This window comes from Pristiophorus japonicus, chromosome 10 (assembly GCF_044704955.1).
Source record: "Pristiophorus japonicus isolate sPriJap1 chromosome 10, sPriJap1.hap1, whole genome shotgun sequence".
In the NCBI taxonomy this organism is placed as follows: domain Eukaryota; kingdom Metazoa; phylum Chordata; class Chondrichthyes; family Pristiophoridae; genus Pristiophorus; species Pristiophorus japonicus.
The window spans coordinates 132,137,395-132,158,645 of NC_091986.1; the positions used below are offsets into that span (position 1 = coordinate 132,137,395).

Here is a 21,251-nt window from a genome sequence, read left to right on the forward strand (position 1 = left end):
ACCAATGCATCCACTATCCCTGCCACTACTTCTCTTAAGACCTTAGGATGCAAGCCATCGAGTCCAGGAGATTTATCCAGCTTTAGTCCCATTATCTTACTAATTGTGTTAAGTTCCTCTCCCCGCCCCCCCCATAACCTCTTGACTATCCACTGCTGGAATATTATTAGTGTCCTCTACCGTAAAGACTGATACAAAATATTTGTTCAGAGTTTCTGCCATCTCCATGTTCCCCATTACTAATTCCCCGGTCTCGTGCTCCAAGGGACCAACATTTACTCTAGCCACTCTTTTCCTTTTTATATACCTATAGAAACTCTTGCTATCTGTTTTTATATTTCGTGCTAGTTTACTTTCATAGTCTATCTTCCCTTTCTTAATCATTTTTTTAGTCATTCTTTGTTGGCTTTTAAACACTTTCCATTCTTCTGTCCTCCCACTAGTTTTGGCCACTTTGTATGCCCTTGATTTTAATCAGATACCGCCCTTTATTTCTTTAGTTAGCCACGGATGACCATCTTTTCTCTACGCCCTTTCCTCCTCACTGAAATATATTTTTCTTGAGAGTTGTGAAATATATCTCCTTAAATGTACACCACTGTTCATCAACCGTCCTATACTTTCATCTATTTTCTCAGTCCACTTTAGCCAACTCTGCCCTCATACCTTCATAGTCTCCTTTATTTAAGCTTAATACGCTGGTTAGAGATCCAACTTTCTCACCCTTCATCTGAATTTGAAATTCAACCATGCTATAATCACTCATTCCAAGGGAATCCTTTACTAGGAGATTGTTTATTATCATAACATTCTCGTTGATCTGTGCACCTGTGCTTGTTGCTAACTTCATCAGCTGCAACTCCTTCAAATTATGTCCTTCTTATCATTGCAACAAGTCTCCTCTCCTCCATGAATTTCACACCCATATATATCTATAAAGGCCCTCCTCTGTCCTTTAGTGATACTATATTAAAGCCTACCTGTAACAAATGAGTTGGGAAACATCAAATGTGTTCATTAGACTCAATCAGTGCTCATTTCTCACTCGCAGCACTGTACTTACTAACTGTACTTACAGCGGTTCAGCTAGGACTCTCTGTTTGGCTCCTACTCATTTGTTGAATTTTTACTTTCAGATTTATAATGCTGGTGAGTTTCCACTGCTTTTTCTTGAATATGAAAGCTCTACACCTCAGCGCTATGCCAGGCAAAGACCAAGTTGTAAATTCTAAACGTTGTACCCATGATGTAATGAGGATTTGCTCTGTGTTCAACTGTTGCTCACTGACTTGTATTCATTACATTTGATTATAAATAATTAAGTTAACTACAGCAAATCTACAGGAAATATAACATTATTGTCTTATCTTGCTGATCTTTTTCATAGGATGAAACTATTTGTGCATTTCTTACCATAGAATCATAGGGGTCGAAATTGCCCTGTTTTGCAACGCCCGTTAGCATCTCCGGGGGACAACAAACAGTTTTCGGCTGGTGTGGGGGGGTTGGGAGTGGTGGGGGGGGGGGGGGGGCGGGGGGTGCTACTGGCTCCTGCAAAATTGTGCAGGAGTTAGCAGAGGTGCTGCCACGGTAACACCGTGCCCAGCTGGTAACGTCCCGGGCCACCACGCAACTGCCGGTAATACCATCGCCCTGCACGGCGACCACATAACGCCACTCGCCGACACCTTTCTGCCCCGTGGCGGAAATTGGGCAGTGCCCCTGAGAGGCTACCACGAGCGGTGTCAACGCCAGCCTCGTGGGTCGCGAACCGGGCCGACCTCTATTTGCAGGGCAGAAGTTAAAGGGGAGGTGGGGAGCACCCGGAGCCGCCATCTTGGCGGCTATGCCGACTCACCGGTTGGCCCGACTTCTTCCCTTGCGTGCAGCCTGGCACTCCGTTTTGGGTGCCTAGCTGTGACCTTGGTACCACGCCGCCCTGGTAGCCCAGTGGAGGCCCAGCAGAGTGTGCAGCGATCCTCCCCTTTAACTGAAGGGGAGGGGCATTGAAATGCGTCAGCGTTATGCAGAGCAACTGGGTAGCGCTGACCAATGCGCCCCAGTAGTGCCCCAGAACCCGCCCCAAGAAGAAGTGGAGCGCCGAGATTGCACTCCACTTCCTTTGAGGGGTGGCAACCGGAATGTTGCACAAGTTGGTTATCGCCCCCAATCAGGGTGCTGTCTGTTTTGTGCACATATACCCCTAGGTCTCTCTGTTCATGCACCCCTTTTAGGATTGTACCCTTTAGTTTATATTTCCTCTCATTCTTTCTACCAAAATGTAACACTTCACACTTTTCTCTGTTAAATCTCATCTGCCACATGTCCACCCATTACACGATTCTGTCTATGTCATCTTGAAGTCTATCACTATCCTCTTCACTGTTCACTATACTTCTAAGTTTTGTGTCATCTGCAAATGTTGATATTGTGCCCTGTACACCCATATCCAAGTCATTAATATATATCAAGAAAAGCAGTGGTTCTAGTACCGACCCCTGGGGAACACAACTCTATACCTGCCTCCAGTCCGAAAGACAACCGTTCACCACTACTCTCTGTTTCCTGTCATTTAGCCAATTTCTTATCCATGCTGCCACGGTTCCTTTTAGTCCATGGGCTTCAACTTTGCTGGCAAGCCTATTCTGTGGCAATTTGTCATGTGCCTTTTGGAAATCCATGTACACCACGTCAACTGCATTGTCCTCATCAACCGTCTCTGTTACCTCATCAAAAAACTCAATCAAGTTGGTTAAACACGACTTGCCTTTAACACATCCGTGCTGGATTTTCTTAATTAATCCACACCCATTCAAGTGATTGTTAATTTTGTCCCTGATCACTGTTTCTAAAAGCTTCCCCACTACCGAGGTTAAACTGACTGGCCTCTAGTTGCTGGGTTTAGCTTTACAACCTTTTTTGAACAATGGTGTAACATTTGCAATTCTCCAGTCTTCTGGCACCACCAGGATTGGAAGATTGGAAAAGGAGGATTGGTATATTATGGCCAAGACCTCCGCAATTTCCGCTCTTAATTCCTTCAGCATCCTAAAAATCATGGTTTAAAAACTAGGATTAAAACACTCTACCTAAATGCACGCAGCATTCGAAATAAAGTAAATGAGTTGATGGCATAAATCATTACAAATGGGTATGATTTGGTGGCCATTACCGAAACATGGTTGCAGGATGGCCAAGACTGGGAATTAAACATACAGGGGTATCTGATGATTCGGAAAGGTAGACAAGAAGGGAAAGGAGGTGGGGTAGCTCTGTTAATAAAGGATGATATCAGGGCAGTTGTGAGAGACGATATTGGCTCGAATGAACAAAATGTTGAATCATTGTGGGTGGAGATTAGAGATAGTAAGGGGAAAAAGTCACTGGTGGGCGTAGTTTATAGGCCCCCAAATACTAACTTCACGGTGGGACGGGCAATAATCAAGGGAATAATGGAGGCATGTGAAAAAGGAACGGCAGTAGTCATGGGGGATTTTAACCTACATATCGATTGGTCAAATCAAATCGCACGGGGTAGACTGGAGGAGGAATTCATAGAATGCATGCGGGATTGTTTCTGAGAACTACTATGTTACAGAACCTACAAGGGAGCAAGCTATCTTAGATCTGGTCCTGTGTAATGAGACAGGAATAATAAACGATCTCCTAGTAAAAGATCTTCTCGGAATGAGTGATCACAGTATGGTTGAATTTGTAATACAGATTGAGGGTGAGGAAGTTGTGTCAGAAACGAGCGTACTATGCTTAAACAAAGGGGACTACAGTGGGATGAGGGCAGTGTTGGCTAAAGTAGACTGGAAACACAGACTAAATGGCGGCACAATTGAGGAACAGTGGAGGACTTTTAAGGAGCTCTTTCATAGTACTCAACAAAAATATATTCCAGTGAAAAAGAAGGGCGGTAAGAGAAGGGATAACCAGCCGTGGATAACCAAGGAAATAAAGAAGAGTATCAAATTAAAGACCAATGCGTATAAGGTGGTCAAGGTTAGTGGGAAACTAGAAGATTGGGAAAATTTTAAACAACAGCAAAGAATGACTAAAAAATCAGTAAAGAAAGGAAAGATAGATTATGAAGGTAAACTTGTGCAAAACATAAAAACAGATAGTAAAAGCTTTTACAGATATATAAAACCGAAAAGAGTGACTAAAGTAAATGTTGGTCCCTGAGAAGATGAGAAGGGGGATTTAATAATGGGAAATGTGGAAATGGCTGAGACCTTAAACAATTATTTTGCTTCGGTCTTCACAGTGGAAGACACAAAAACCATGCCAAAAATTGCTGGTCACAGGAATGTGGGAAGGGAGGACCTTGAGACAATCACTATCACTAGCAGGGTAGTGCTGGACAGGCTAATGGGACTCAAGGTAGACAAGTCCCCTGGTCCTGATGAAATGCATCCCAGGGTATTAAAAGAGATGGCGGAAGTTATAGCAGATGCATTCGTTATAATCTACCAAAATTCTCTGGACTCTGGGGAGGTACCAGCGGATTGGAAAGCAGCTAATGTAACGCCTCTGTTTAAAAAAGGGGGCAGACAAAAGGCAGGTAACTATAGGCTGGTTAGTTTAACATCTGTAGTGGGGAAAATGCTTGAAGCTATCATTAAGGAAGAAATAGCGGGACATCTAGATAGGAATAGTGCAATCAAGCAGACGCAGCATGGATTCATGAAGGGGAAATCATATTTAACTAATTTACTGGAATTCTTTGAGGATATAACGAGCATGGTGGATAGAGGTGTACCGATGGATGTGGTGTATTTAGATTTCCAAAAGGCATTCGATAAGGTATCACACAAAAGGTTACTGCAGAAGATAGAGGTATGCGGAGTCAGAGGAAATGTATTAGCATGGATAGAGAATTGACTGGCGAACAGAAAGCAGATAGTCAGGATAAATGGGTCCTTTTCGGGTTGGAAATCGGTGGTTAGTGGTGTGCCACAGGGATCGGTGCTGGAACCACAACTGTTTACAATATACATAGATGACCTGGAAGAGGGGACAGAGTGTAGTGTAACAAAATTTGCAGATGACACAAAGATTAGTGGGAAAGCGGGTTGTGAAGAGGACACAGAGAGGCTACAAACAGATTTAGATAGGTTAAGCAAATGGGTTAAGGTTTGGCAGATGGAATACAATGTTGGAAAGTGTGAGGTCATCCACCTTGGGAAAAAAAACAGTAAAAGGGAATATTATTTGAATGGGGAGAAATTACAACATGCTGAGGTGCAGAGGGACCTGGGGGTCCTTGTGCATGAATCCCAAAAAGTTAGTTTGCAGGTGCAGCAGGTAATCAGGAAGGCAAATGGAATGTTGGCCTTCATTGCGAGAGGGATGGAGTACAAAAGCAGGGAGGTCCTGCTGCAACTGTACAGGGTATTGGTGAGGCCGCAGTTTTGGTCACCTTACTTAAGGAAGGATATACTGGCTTTGGAGGGGGTACAGAGACGATTCACTAGGCTGATTCCGGAGATGGGGGGGTTACCTTATGATGATAGATTGAGTAGACTGGGTCTTTACTCGTTGGAGTTCAGAAGGATGAGGGGTGATCTTATAGAAACATTTAAAATAATGAAAGGGATAGACAAGATAGAGGCAGAGAGGTTGTTTCCACTGGTAGGGGAGACTAGAACCAGGGGGCACAGCCTCAAAATACGGGGGAGCCAATTTAAAACCGAGTTGAGAAGGAATTTCTTCTCCCAGAGGGTTGTGAATCTGTGGAATTCTCTGCCCAAGGAAGCAGTTGAGGCTAGCTCATTGAATGTATTCAAGTCACAGATAGATAGATTTTTAACCAATTAAGGGTTATGGGGAGAGGGCGGGTAAGTGGAGCTGAGTCCACGGCCAGATCAGCCATGATCTTGTTGAATGGCGGAGCAGGCTCGAGGGGCTAGATGGCCTACTCCTGTTCCTAATTCTTATGTTCTTATGTTCTAAGATGCATTCCATCTGCTCCTGGAGATTTATCTAATTTAAGCACAGCCAGCCTTTCTAATACCTCTTCTTTATTAATTTTTATCCTATTAAGTGTCACCACTACCTCCTCCTTCACTGTCTCTATGGCAGTATCCTCTTCCTTGGTGAAGGCAAATGCAAAGTCCTCATTTAGTACCTCAGCCATCCCCTCTGCCTCCATGTATAGGTTTCCTTTTTGGTCCTTAATTGGCCCTACCCCTCCTCTTACTAACCTTTTACTATTCATATGCCTATAGAAGACTTTTGGATTACCTTTTATGTTGGATGTCATTCTATTCTCATACCCTCTCTTTGCCCCTCTTATTTTCTTTTTCACTTCTCCTTATTCTCGGATGTATTTGCAACCTGACATCTGTCATACGCGCTCCTTTTCTGGTTCATCATATTCTCTATCTGTTTCGTCATCCAGGGATTCCTGACTTTAGTTGTCCTGCCTTTCCCCCTCGTGGGAATGTACCTCAACTGTACCTGAACTATTTTCTCTTTAAAGGTAGCCCATTGTTCCATTGTAGTTTTGTCTGCTGATCTTTGATTCCAGTTTACCCGGAGCAGACACGTTCTAATCGCACTGAAATTGACCTTACAATGTCAATTCTCCACCCCACAGATATATTCGTTTCATTCTTTAGCAATTCCAACCACACCACATACCAAATGTCTTGATTACTCGAGATTTACTCTAGATTGCTCACTGTCCTTTTTCATAGCTAATCTAAACCTTATGATACAATGATCACTGTTCCCTCATCTGCTGCTGAAACCCTCATCCATGCCTTGGTTACCTCAAGACTTGACTATTTCAATGCTCTCCTGGCCGACCTCCCATCTTCTACCCTGCATAAATTGGAGCTCATCCAAAACTCTGCTGCCTGAATCAGTTTTTAAAATCTCCTCCTTCATATCAAATCCCTCCATGGCCTCGCCCCTCCCTATCTCTGTAACCTCCTTTAGCCCTACAAACCTTTGAGATCTCTGCGCTTTTCCAATTCTGGCATCTGGTGCATCCCCGATTTAAAACGCTCCACCATTAGCAGCTATGCCTTCAGCTGCCTAGGCACTAAGCTCTGGAATTCCCTCCCTAAACCTCTCCAACTCTCTACCTTTAAGATGCTCTTTAAAACCTACCTCTTTGTCCAATCGGTATCAATTTTTGTCAGATGATCTCTCCTATGAAGCGCCTTCGGACATTTTACTACATTAAGGGCGCTTGTTGTTGAGGGAAACAGATACCATTCTCATTACCAGACTCTAAAAGAGCCAAATATACCACCAAATCATTTTTAATTCCATCTCCCTCACATCTCCATCATTGAACAGGCACTGATTACTGCAGGTTTGTTCCTGAGATAAGGCATTATGGTGGTACTAACATTAGCAAAGTTAAACATTGAAAATCATGATAATATAACCACTTACATGTGTAACTGGTATTGCAGGTAAATGGGAACGTTTCCATAGGACCAGGTTGCTATAGGAGTTTACAATGCATTTTAAATGTAATATTGTGACCACTAGTTAATTTGCATAGATAATAGATGCTTTAATACAATTCATGACTTCAAACATAAGTTCATATAAAACATTTTGATGAAATATTCCACTTTAATAGAAAATGGTGCAAAAGTGTATTTCAGAAGTTTTTGTAATACCTGTAGTAAAATTGATTTTAGTAGTTTTTGCATTCAATCAATTTAATTGAAAAATCAGCAGAAATCTGAGAGAGTAAAATCGTAATACAATAAAGCTGATATAAGTTATTTATTTTTGTAATATAGAATGCTGCAAGCGATGAAATGACAAAACATTTCCTTTCGTGTTTAGAAGGGAGATATAATTGTGTCTCCCCATAAAGCTGGTGCCACTTTTCATCACGAGGGCTTTTTCTGGAGATGCTGGTTTAATGAAGCAGTGGTCGATGACAACATCTGGAAATTCTGGTTCAGTGAGTAAAATAATCGTTTAATTTAGAAAATAAAAAAATAGCGGAAGACCTTTCCAAATTTTAGTTGCAGTCATAGTAATTTTCAAAATGAAGCCTAACAGGCCAGATAGCCTAGTATCAGTACAGGTTGAACCTCCCTTATCCAGAAATCCCTTATCCAGAACCACCCCTCGTTGAGAACCATTCCCAGGTGGCACATGCACAGAACTCCGACATGAACAAATTGAAGTCCTTCCTCGCTGCTGACTCCCGCAATCGCTGGCCTGACCCCATGATCCACCGCCACCACCCCCATGATCTCTCTGCTGCACTCCCAGCCTCAAGCCAGCCAGTCCCGCTATCCCCTTGCTCAGTACTTGTACCATCCATTTAACGTCACCGCCCCTCGTCCGGAAAAATCCCTTTTCCAGAACGGACCAGGTCCCAGGGATTCCGGATAAGGGAGGTTCAGCCTGTAGTAGGAAAAATGTTAGAATGTATTATTAAGGATGTGGTAACAGGGCACTTGGGAAAATCACAATATGATTAGGTAGAGTCAATACAGTTTTATGAAAGAGAAATCGTGCTTGACAAATCTATTAGAGTTTTTCTGTGGTTGTAACTAGCAGGGTAGATAAGGGGGGACCAGAGGATGTAGTATATTTTGATTTTCAGAAGGCATTCGATAAGGTGCCATACAAGAGATTGTTACACAGGATTAAGGTTCATGGGATTAGGGGTAATATATTAGCATGGATTGAGGCTTGGTTAATGGACAGAAAACAGAGAGTAGGAATAAACGGGTCGTTTTCAGGATGTCAGGATGAAATTAGTGGAGTGCTATAAAGGTCAGTACTTGGACTTCAGCTATTTACAACATATATCAATGATTTAGATGAGGAGACCGCGTGTAATATATCCAAGTTTGCTGATGATACAAAGCTAGGTGGGAAAATAAGTTGTGAGGAGGATGTAAAGAGGCTGCAAAGGGATATAGATCGGTTAAGTGATTAGGCAATAATGTGGCAGATGGAGTATAATGTGGGCAAGTGTAAAATTATTAATTTTGGTAGGGAGAATGGGAAAGCAGAATATTATTTTTTAAAGTGAGAGACTAGTAAATGTTTGTATTCAGAGGGATTTAGGTGTCCTGGTGCATGAACCACACAAAGTTAACATGCAGGTACAGCAAGCAATTCGGAAGGCAAATGACATGTTAGCCTTTATTGCAAGGGGGTTGGAGTATAAGAGTAAGGGGGGCCAAACTTGCCTCCTGTCTGAAACAGGGCGCATGCAACCCGTTTTGAGTGTTTCGGGCAAAATTCCGTTCTTTTTTTTCCGGAAGTCGCTCTTAATGGGGGCGGATATGCGGGTGCCAACACTAGACGGGCGGAAGTTGGGGGCGGGGGGGGGTTGCGGAGTGGCCGCCTTGATGACATAATCATAGCGCCGTGTTACCACAGATCTGCGCGATCTTTAAACTTCGGTCCACTGGGCCACCAGGGTGGGTTTCGGCTGCATGGGCACCAAAGACATGGCAGTTGGCTGACAAAAAAAAACATGGCGGAAGCGGCAGTAGGTCCTCCCATTTTAGGGGAGCCGCACCGCCATTGCAGAAGGCCTCAGCCTCACTGGACCACCGCAAAAAAGCTTGTTTTGGCACCGCCGGGCGGGCCGAAGATTTTCATGGCGGAATTTTGCTGTCGGGGGGTAAATCTGTAGTGCACACTGATGACACACTTAACATGGATCAGCAGCAGCGGAGCGTTGGGGGAGGGGAGCGGGACACCGCCGGGATAACACTGGAGAGGAATTTTGATAATGGCTGCCATTACACGAAAAGTCATCAGCCATTGCACTCCACAGCATGGCTACCGCTTTCCGGTGTTAAGAGGCCTCAAGAAAAAGGGCAACTTCGGCTGCAATTATGGCTTTGGTGAGACCACACCTGGAGTACTCTGTACAGTTTTGATCTCCATACATAAGGAAGGATATACTTGCCTGAGAGGAGCTGCAACAATGGTTCACTAGATTGATTCCCGGGATGAGAGGGCTGTCCTAGGAAGAGAGATTATGAAGAATGGGCCTATATTCACTGTAGTTTAGAAGAATGAGAGGTGATCTTATTGAAACATATAAAATCCTCAGAGGCCTTGACAATGTAAATGCTGAGAGGTTGTTTCCCCTGGCTGCAGAGTCTAGAACTCGGGGCTGTATGGCCTACTTCTGCTCCTATTTCTTATGTTCTTAAAAGTGGAAAGGTATGTGCCAAACAAATAAAGTCTGTATAATAGGGGATTTTCCTAGAACACAATAGAAAAAAACTGCAACATCAGTGAAAGAGATTGAGAGCCCAGATGCAACAAAAGCAAGAATAGAAAAGAAAAAGAAAATGAAACTCCCAACAAAACCATGAGTTGTGCAACAATAAGAATGCAGAATAACAGATTATTACATCAAATGAAACACTGAGGAGTCAATTACAAAGAAAATATTTGGGAATATTGTAACAGAGGTCACAACTGGAAATCAAATAAACCATCAATATTGCTCTATACGTCTTCCTATCATGGGATCAGTTCACACCTGGCAGGAATAGAATTGTTTGGTGGGAATGTGTAATAACCCCTTTACATAATGATATTTTAGAGTTTGAGTACAGCTGATGAAGACTCAAGCTATCGCTCCAAAATATCAAGCATGGCTGAAAGAGGGGCAGGTTTGGCAGCTCAATATTCCTGGTTACAGGATTTCTAGACAGGACAGAGAGGAGGGTAAAATTGGGGGGGGGGGAATGGGGGGTCGCGGTATTGATTAAAGAAATTATTACAGCTGTGAGGAGGGATGATATGTTAGAGGGATCATCAAATGAGGCCATATGGATCAAACTGAAAAGTAAAAAAGGGGTGATCATACTGCTGGGCATGTATTATATACCCCCAAACAGTGGGAGGGAGATTGAAGAGCAAATATGTAGGCAAATTGCTGTGAAGTCCAAAAACCATAGGGCAGTAATAGTAAGGGATTTCAACTATCCTATTATTGAATGGGACAAATATAGTGTGAAGGGTATAGAGGATGCGGAATTCCTAAAATACATTCAAGAGAACTTTTTTAGTCAGTACGTAATGCCCAACACGGGAGGGGGCGGTTCTGAATTTAGTTTTAGTGAATGAAGCTGGGCAGGTGGAAGGGGTATCTGTGGGAGAGCACTTGGGTGCCAATGACCATAATTCAGTCAGATTCAAGGTAGTTATGGATAAGGACAAGGATAGACCAGGAATACAAGTCCCAAATTGGGTAAAAAGCTATCTTTGCTAAGTTGGGAAGTGATTTGGCCATAGTGGATTGGATACAGTTACTTGTGGGTAAATCTGTGTCAGAACAGTGGGAGGCATTCGAGGAGGAGATCCGGAGGGCTCAGGCCAAATATGTGCCCTTAAAAAAAAAAGGTTGGGATTAACAATTCTAGAGCCCCCTGGATGTCTAGGGATTTAGAGGGGAGGATAAAAAAAAAGAGAAGCTTATCATATACCCATGGCTAAATACTGTAGAATCTCTGGAGGAATATAGGAAGTTCAGAGGTGAAATTAAAAAGGATATTTGGAATGCTAAGAGAGAGCATGAAAAATTCTTGGCAAGTAAAAACAAAGAAAACCCAAAGATGTTCTATAAATATATTAAGAGCAAGAGGATAACTAAAGAAAGGGTAAGGCCTATTCGAGATCATGAGGGTAATCTGTGTGTGGAGGCGAAATATATGGGTATGTGTCTTAATGAATACTTTGCGTCTGTTTTCACAAAGTAAAGGGGCAGTGTAGATACTGCTATCAAGGAGGAGAATTAAATTCTGGACAAAATAGACATAATGAGAGAGGGGGTATTGGGGGGTTTGACAGCTTTAAAAGTGGATAAGTCCCCAGGCCCGGATGAAATGCATTACAGGCTGTTAAGCAAAGCAAGAGATGAAATAGCAGAGGCTTTGACCATCATTTTCCAGTCCTCTTTGGATTCAGGCATGTTGCTGGAGGACTGGAGAACGGCTAATGTGGTATCCTTGTTTAAGAAGGGAGAAAGGGATATGCCGAGTAATTACAGGCCTGTCAGTCAGTCTCAGTGGTGGAAAAATTATTGGAAAAAGTTCTGAAAGACAGGATAAATCTGCATTTGGAATGGCAATGATTAATCAGGGACAGTCAGCACAGATTTGTTAATGGAAGATTGTGTTTGACTAACCTGCTTGAATTTTTCGAGGAGGTAACCAGGAGGATCGATGAGGGTAGTGCGATGTAGTGTACATGGACTTTAACAATGCTTTTGATAAGGTTCCAAAATGGCAGACTGGTCACGAAGGTAAAAGCCCATGGGATCCAGTGCAAAGTGCCAAGTTAGATCCAAAATTGGCTTAGAGATAGGAAGCAAAGGGTAATGGTTGATGGATGTTTTTGTGACTGGAAGGATGTTTCCAGTGGGGTTCTGCAGGACTCAGTACTGGGTCCCTTGCTTTTTGTGGTATACATCAATGATCTATAATTGAACCCCGACCTGCATGGGAACATCTGAGGCAGGTCGGGGCTTTAAAAGGAGCAGCGAGCGGCGACCTCGGAGCAGCATGGCGGCCCTGACCTGCGAGGGAACATCTGAGCGAGCGGTGACCTGCAAGCAACCTGGTGGCCCGGGAGCATCGTGGTGGCATGCCACTCCAGGGAGCAGCGCGAGCTGGCCTAGGAGGGTGACAGCTGTGAAGAGGGCGACTGGATTGGGCATCAGTGTTTGGAGCGTGGGTAGGTACAGCAAGAGCGGCGAGGCCGAGGCAAAGGAGCGGTGAGAGATTGCAGGAGAGGCGTGAGTTCGGGGCCCAGAAGAGGCGAGGGCCCAGGGGCAGCACGGGTCAGCCCACACTGTGATATGTGTGCGCACTAGATCCGTGCAGCAGAGCTGGTCTCCAGTCATCTTGGTTAATCTTTGCCACTGGACCAAGCTCTGCCAAGCCCATGTAGTGGCTGGTGTGCAACGGCTACCACGTTAAAAAAATCCACACACAGGCATCTTCCATATGCAGTTCAGGACCTGGAATATCATTGAAACACCTGTGAACTCATCGACCTCATCCCTTTTTGGTGTGGAAGCAAGTCATCCTCGATTCGAGGGAGCGCTTAAGAAGAAGAAGAGAAGATTTGATTATAGGGGGTATGATTAAAAAGTTTGCAGCTGACATTAAAATTGTCTGTGTTGTTAATAATGAAAAGGAACTCATTGCCTGGAAGGGTGGTGGATGCAGAAACCCTCACCACATTTAAAAGGTGCTTGGATGGGCACTTGAAGTGCAGTAACCTGCAGGGTTACGGACCTAGAGCTGGTAAGTGGGATTAGACGGGATAACCTCTTGTTGGCTGGCACAGACACGATGGTAAGTACATCATTGAATCTAATATGGCCAGAGGGATCTCCTGGACTAGTTTCGATCGCCTGGATGGGTCGGAGAGGAATTTTCCCAGATTTTTTTCCCCCCAATTGACGTGGGTTTTTATCTGTTTTTTGCTTCTCCCAGGAGATTGCATGCCTCCAGGTGGGGTGGAGTGTAAAATATTGCGATACATGGGGTGTCGCAGTTGTGTGGGGCGGACTGGTTGGGCCGGATGCTCTTTACCTTTCCGCCATTATTTATTGTTCATAAGTTTATATGTAACCTTCAGGGCTGGTGACCGAGGGCCGTGCTGTTCTTTGTCGGCCGGCGCGGACATGATGCGGCGAAATGGCCTCCTTCTGTGCAGTAAATTTCTATGTTTCTATGAATATTCAACGAACATTGGTTTCATTTGAAGATCAGTAAAACTAAAATAATCCCCTAAAATTCCATGGATGATCCCCATAATTCCATAAATATACCAATTGCAAATATTTTCTACGAGATTGTTTTATTTTGTTCTCAGGATGTGGGCGATCATGGCAAGGCCACATTTATTGCCCATCCTTATTTGCCATGAGAAGTTCATGGTAGGTCTTCACCTTGGACCACTTAAGTCATCATGATGATGGCGCTCCCACAAATGTGTTAGGTAAAGAATTGTAGGATATTGACCTGCAATGTGATGATGGAGGATTGGCAATATATGTCCAATTCGGGATGGTGGGAAACTTGGAGGTGATGGTGTTCCCATAACATTGCTGTTCTTGTCTTTCTTGGTGGTAGAGGTTGCAGGAAAGGAGGTGCTGTCAATGTAACCTTGATGAGTTGCTGCAGTGCATCCTGTAGATATTACATACTGCAGCCTCAGTGTATTGGTGATGGAAGGGCTGGGTATTGAGTCCAGTGGCAGGGACACCAACCAGATGAACTGCCCTGTCCTAGACAGTGTTAAACGTCTTGAATATTGTTGCAGTGACACCCACCCAGGTGAGTGGTGAGTATTCCATTACACTCCTGATTTGAACCTTGTAGATAGTCAGGACCCTCATGGGCCACCCCAACAGTGACAGACCTGATCGTCGCCCTGCTGTCGTTGCCCGGGAACTCAGACGTTTTGACATAGACATCGCTGCCCTTAGTGAGTTCGGGCAGGCAGGGGAAGGCCAGCTCAAAGAACAAGATGGTGGTTACACCTTCTTCTGGAAATGTAAACCAGAAGAAGAACACTGCCTCCATGGCGTTGATTTCGCCATAAAAAATGAGTTAGTTGGCTGTCTCAGAGACTCCCCTTGCAGGTCAAATGAACGCCTCATGATTCTTCGGCTCACCCTAGCCCGGGACCAGTGCGCTATGGTCTTCAGCGCATAGGTCCCAACACTGGAAGATGAGACCAAAGAGGAATTCTACTCCAGCCTCGATCAATCCCTGTCTTGAGTCCCAATGGGGGACAAGCTGATCAGCAGAGAGGAGGTAGGGAAAACTAATTCTAATGGTACCCTCCTCCTGACAAAATGCTTAGAACATGGCCTTGTCATAACAACACCTTGTTCCGTCAGAAAGACATCAAGGCTTCATGGCAACACCCTCACTTCAAGCACTGGCATCTGCTAGACTACGTCATTGTCTGAGCGAGGGACTGCAAGGACATGCGCATCACCCACGCCATGACAGGAGCTGACGACCGCTGGATGGACGACTGCCTAATCCACCCTGTCATCTCCATCAATTTAGCCCCAAAACAGCAGCGGCAACAGAAACAATGCCACAGGAAAATCAATGCCGGAGCACTCAAAGACCCTGTTAAGACAGCCCTATTCAGCCAGTGCCTTACAACCAACCTGACGAATCCCAGTGACCCAGAGACGCGGAGTGTCCGCAGCGCCTGGTCTGCTCTCAAGGCTTCCATAATTAGCACCTGTGAAGAGACGCTCGGTCATTCGACCAGGAAACACCAAGACTGGTTCGACGAGAATGACCAGGAGATCCAGGAGCTAATAAGCCGCAAACGCAAAGCATTCTTGAACTGGAAATAGCAACACAACGCGAGAGCAAGAAAGCAGCTCTACAGACGTCTGAAGGCTGAGGTACAACAAAAAACTCATGACCTAAAGAAGAGATGGTGGGTGAAGAAAGCGCAGGAGATCCAGCAACTAGCCGACAACCACAACGTGCGAGGATTCTTTAGTGCAGTCAAGACCACCTACGGCCCTATCACTCTAGTTCCTACCCCACTGCTGGCCAAGAACGGAGAGGTACTCATCAAGGACAGAAAGGCAGTCAGTGCCTGCTGGAAGTAGCACTTTGAAGATCTCCTTAACCGAGACTCTGTCTTCGACGTGTGTCCACGACTCCATCCCGCAGCATGCTACCCGCCACCACCTCAGCACAACCCCAGCCCGGCATGAGGTAGAAAAGGCCATCCGTCAACTGAAGAACAACAAGGAGGCTTTTCCTCTGCCCACCTAAGGCTTGCTTGCCGTGTTGGAGCTCCGAGTAGAGCGCTTGTTTCTGGAGTCTCGTGTCAGGCATGCGGATGATGTGGCCCGTCCAGCAGAGCTGATCAAGTGTGGTCAGTGCTTCTATGCTGGGGATGTTGGCCTGAGCGAGAACACTGACGTTGGTGTGCCTATCCTGCCAATGGATTTGCAGGACCTTGCAAAAGCAGCGTTGGTGGTACTTCTCCAGTATTTTGAGGTGCCGGCTGTACATAGTCCCTGTCTCTGAGCCATATAGGAGGGCGGGTATCACCACTGCTCTGTAGAACATGAGCTTGTTGCTGGGTTTGAGGTCCTGGTCTTCAAACATTCTCTCCCTCAGGCTGGCACACTGAAGACGGTATTGGACCTCATCGTCGAAGACTGCCCTTGTTGACAGTAGGCTCCCGAGGTATAGAAAATGGTCCATTTAATGCTAAAAGTCTGAGGCCCCAAAACTGGTGGTCTTACCGCCCACTGCCGCCGATTGCCGCCAAATTTTGCTGCCAGTCTCCTCTCTGCCAGTTTCCACTCGGGCTGCAGTGGGTGTGAGGGGAGTGCCGCCTGGAACCGCCTGCTGATGGCTGCTGGCGGCCAATTAGCAAAAGTGTCCTCCCGCCCGCCGAGCTGCCAGATTGGTGTGGGTGGGAGTCGGCGGGAGTTGGCGTCAGTAGGGGGAAGGACTGCTGCATGGAGGCAGGTCCAACCCCCACGATATGTATGGAGACCTGCAAAAAAAGGTTAGTGAACATCTTAAAAATTTTATTTTTGCAGCGTCTTAATTGGATGGGCTCTCCTGAAGGTGTTCCGGTGTTTAATTTCTTTTTTGGTAATGGTTTTTATTTTCAACTTCTCCACCCTCCCTGGGCCCGACTCCGGCGGCACTTGGGTTGGCAAGCCCATTTGTAAGGGGGTGGTCCCGGGGGTCAGGTTCACCTCTGACCAACTTGAGCGGTTCGAATTGCTCCCACTCCCTTGGGTTCTGGACTCTGAATTTATTTGGTGGATGTGATAAAGTGCAAAGGACAACTGGTTTGGTGCAAAAGAATTTAGATTTTATTAAAGACAAGAAAATACAATGTCAAAACTTATAATCACTCTAATAAAGAACAATACATTACACATTCAAAGGGGGGTACAGTAAAATTACACCTCCCACCTCCCAATACCTAAATCTAGCTAGGTTAGACTCCAGGGCAGGCAGGGACAATGCTTACCAATCCTTTCTGGTCAGTTAGTGGTAGTTCGCGATTTCGGGGTTCGTTGAAATCTGTAGGTTCTGCTTGCCGTACCCCAAATGTTAGAGAAGACTTCTAGCTGCGCAATCTTCAGTTGGGTTGAGTCCGTTTTGGCGTGTTTTGGATCTATGGGGTAAGTACCCAGTTTTCTTCGTTAGAAACAGGTTCAATGTCTCTTTAGGTAATGTTTTCACCTGTTGGTATTCAGGCCTTAGATTGTAGAGTGGAAACTTTCGATTCTTCAGTTTCTTCCTGTTGGAGTTTTGTTTTGAGTTTGGTCGTTTGCGGTGGTTTTTTGTTAGTAGCACGTTGTCTGTGGTCGGTTGCTGCTGCTATGGTGGTGTTCTTCCTTCCTTCAGGACTTCAGGACTTCGAGGCTGGAGAAGTTAGTTTACAACTGTCGTGTTGGTTTTTCTCCCTTATTGATGACACAAGCATGGTCTCGGTTGTATGGCAAAGTATGTCATCTGAGGTAGTAGCAGCCTTGTAGTTACCTAGCAACCTAACCTCTGTTAAAACAGGGGCCAGTTATATGGTTTGAGCTGTTCTAATCTTTGCGCCAAATCAGTTCAGAATTCTTTGTTTAAATTTGGCGGGTTTGACTTCTCATTGTAATATTTTGGCGGACTCGTTAAAAGTTAATATGATTTGGGTGGGTTGATTTTCGAAAACTGTTTCCTGATGGAAATATTAACTTGGTAATCGCAATGTCCTTTTGTGCTTAGTTTCTCGCATACAGGCTGGATTGGGCCTCTTTGTGATGTATATGCTGAAATGGTTTTCCAGATTCAGGTTGATGGTTGGCTATCTCGCTCTCTCTCCTGCGACAGTTGGAACTGGTGCTCTCCACTCTCTCTCCTGCGACAGTTGGAACTGGTGCTCTCCACTCTCTCTCCTGCGACAGTTGGAACTGGTGCTCTCCACTCTCTCCTGCGACAGTTGGAACTGGTGCTCTCCACTCTCTCTCCTGCGACAGTTGGAACTGGTGCTCTCCACTCTCCTGTGACAGTTGGAACTGGTGCTCTCCACTGTCCTGCCCTTATATATATCAGTAATTAACTTTTAGCATTGTTGTTGCCAATTTAAGTGTATCTAAGGGTTAAGTCATGGCAGGAGAGCTCGGACATGTGTTATGCTCCTCCTGTACTATGTGGGAAGTCAGGAACACTTTCGGTGTCCCTGACAACTACGTGTGTGGGAAATGAGTCCGCCTCCAGCTTCTGATGGACCGCGTAGCGGAGCTGGAGCTGTGGGTGGATTCACTCTGGAGCATGCACGATGCTGGGAATGACGTGAATAGCACATTTAGTGAGTTGGTCTTGCCACAGGTAAAGAGTCCACAACCAGATAGGGAATGGAAGACCAGCAGGAAGAGCAGTGCAAGGAAGGTAGTGCAGGGGTCCCCTGCGGTCATCCCCCTGCAAAACAGATACACCGCTTTGGGTACTGTTGAGAGGGATGATTCATCAGGGGAGGGCAGAAGCAGCCAAGTTCATGCCGCCGTGGCTGGATCTGCTGCACAGGAGGGCAGGAAAAAGAGTGGGAGAGCAATAGTGATAGGAGATTCAATTGTAAGGGGAATAGATAGGCGTTTCTGCGGCCGCAACCGAGACTCCAGGATGGTATGTTATCTCCCTGGTGCAAGGGTCAAGGATGTCTCGGAGCGGGCGCAGGATATTCTGAAAAGGGAAGGTGAACAGCCAGTTGTTGTGATGCATATAGGTACCAACGATATAGGTAAAAAAACGGGATGAGGTGTTACGAGACAAATTTAGGGAGCTAGGAGTTAAATTAAAAAGTAGGACCTCAAAAGCAGTAATCTCAGGATTGCTACCAGTGCTACGTGCTAGTTAGAGTAGGAATCACAGGATAGCTCAGATGAATACGTGGCTTGAGAAATGGTGCAGAAGGGAGGGATTCAAATTCCTGGGACATTGGAACCGGTTCTGGGGAAGGTGGGATCAGTACAAACTGGATGGTCTGTACCTGGGCAGGACTGGAACCAATGTCCTAGGGGGACTGTTTGCTAGTGCTGTTGCGAGGAGTTAAACTAATATGGCAGGGGGATGGGAACCTATGCAGGGAGACAGAGGGAAATAGAAGGGGGGCAGAAGCAAAAGATAGCAAGGAGAATAGTAAGAGTGGAGGGTAGAGAAACCCAAGACAAAAAGCAAAAAGGGCAACATTACAGCAAGATTCTAAAGGGGCAAAGAGTGTTAACAAGACAAGCCTGAAGGCTCTGTGCCTCAATGTGAGGAGTGTTCGGAATAAGGTGGATGAATTAACTGCACAGATAGCAGTTAACGGATACGATGTGATTGGCATCACGGAGACATGGCTCCAGGGTGACCAAGGCTGGGAACTCAACATCCAAGAGTATTCAGCATTTAGGAAGGATAGACAGAAAGGAAAAGGAGGCGGGGTGGCATTGCTGGTTAAAGAGAAAAACAATGCAATTGTAAGGAAGGACATTAGCCTGGATGATGTGGAATCAGTATGGGTGGAGCTGCAGAATTCCAAAGGGCAGAAAACGCTAGTGGGAGTTGTGTACAGACCACCAAATAGTAGTAGTGAGGTTGGGGACAGCATCAAGCAAGAAATAAGGGATGTGTGCAATAAAGGTACAGCAGTAGTCATGGGCGACTTTATAGATTGGGGAACCTAACTGGTAGCAATGCGGTGGAGGAGGATTTCCTGGAGTGTATTAGGGATGGTTTTCTAGACCAATATGTCGAGGAACCAACCAGGGAGCTGGCCATCCTAGACTGGGTGATGTGTAATGAGAAGGGACTAATTAGCAATCTTGTTGTGCGAGGCCCTTTGGGGAAAAGTGACCATAATATGGTAGAATTCCTTATTAAGATAGAGAGTGACAAAGTTAATTCGGAAACGAGGGTCCTGAACTTAAGGAAAGGTAACTTCGACGGTATGAGGTGTGAATTGGCTGTAATAGACTGGCAGAGGATACTTAAAGGGTTGACGGTGGATAAGCAATGGCAAACATTTAAAGATCACATGGATTAACTTCAGCAATTGTACATCCATGTCTGGAGTAAAAATAAAACTGGGAAGGTGGCTCAACCATGGCTAACAAGGGAAATTAAGGATAGTGTTAAAACCAAGGAAGAGGCATATAAATTGGCTAGAAAAAGCAACAAACCTGAGGACTGATAGAAATTTAGAATTCAACAGAGGAGGACTAAGGGTTTAATTAAGAGGAGGAAAATAGAGTACGAGAGGAAGCTTGCAGGGAACATAGAAACTGACTGCAAAAGCTTCCATAAATATGTGAAGAGAAAAAGATTAGTAAAGACAAATGTAGGTCCCTTGCAGTCGGATTCAGGTGAATTTATAATGGGGAACAAAGAAATGGCAGGCCAATTGAACCAATACTTCGGTTCTGTCTTCACAAAGGAAGATACAAATAACCTACCAAATGTATTTGGGGACAGTGGGTCTAGTGAGAATGAGGAACTGAAGGATATCCTTATTAGGTGGGAAATTGTGTTAGGGAAATTGATGGGATTAAAGACTGATAAATCCCCAAGTCCTGATAGTCTGCATCCCAGAGTACTTAAGGAAGTGGCCCTAGAAATAGTGGATGCATTGGTGATCATTTTCCAACAACCTATCAACTCTGGATCAGTTACTAGGGACTGGAGGGTAGCTAATGTAACGTCACTTTTTTAAAAAGGAGGGAGAGAGAAAGCGGGTAATGATAGACCAGTTAGCCTGACATCAGTAGTGGGGAAAATGTTGGAATCAATCATTAAGGATGAAATAGCAGCCCATTTGGAAAGCAGTGACAGGATCGGACCGAGTCAGCATGGATTTATGAAAGGGAAATCATGCTTGACGAACCTGGAATTTTTTGAGGATGTAACTAGTAGACTGGACAAGGGAGAACCAGTGGATGTGGTGTATTTGGACTTTCAAAAGGCTTTAGACAAGGTCCCGCACAAGAGATTGGTGTACAAAATCAATGCGCATGGTATTGGGGGTAATGTACTGACATGGATAGAGAACTGGTTGGCAGACAGGAAGCAGAGAGTCGGGATAAATGGGTCCTTTTCAGAATGGCAGGCAGTTACTAGTTGGGTGCCGCAGGGCTGTGCTGGGACCCCAGCTCTTTACAATGCACATTAACGATTTGGATGAAGGAATAGAGTATAATATCTCCAAGTTTGCGAATGACACTAAACTGGGTG

The 21,251-nt window shown here is 45.1% G+C and overlaps 1 protein-coding gene across 1 annotated transcript in view; it reads left to right on the forward strand.

Moving 5' to 3' along the window:
* LOC139274797 (transmembrane protein 182-like) overlaps positions 1-21,251 on the forward strand; it is a 93,314-nt gene that overhangs the window by 16,251 nt on the left and 55,812 nt on the right. The window contains exon 2 of the mRNA XM_070891492.1: positions 7,822-7,942. Coding sequence (XP_070747593.1) covers positions 7,822-7,942 — 121 coding nt within the window. The remainder of the gene's footprint in view (positions 1-7,821; positions 7,943-21,251) is intronic.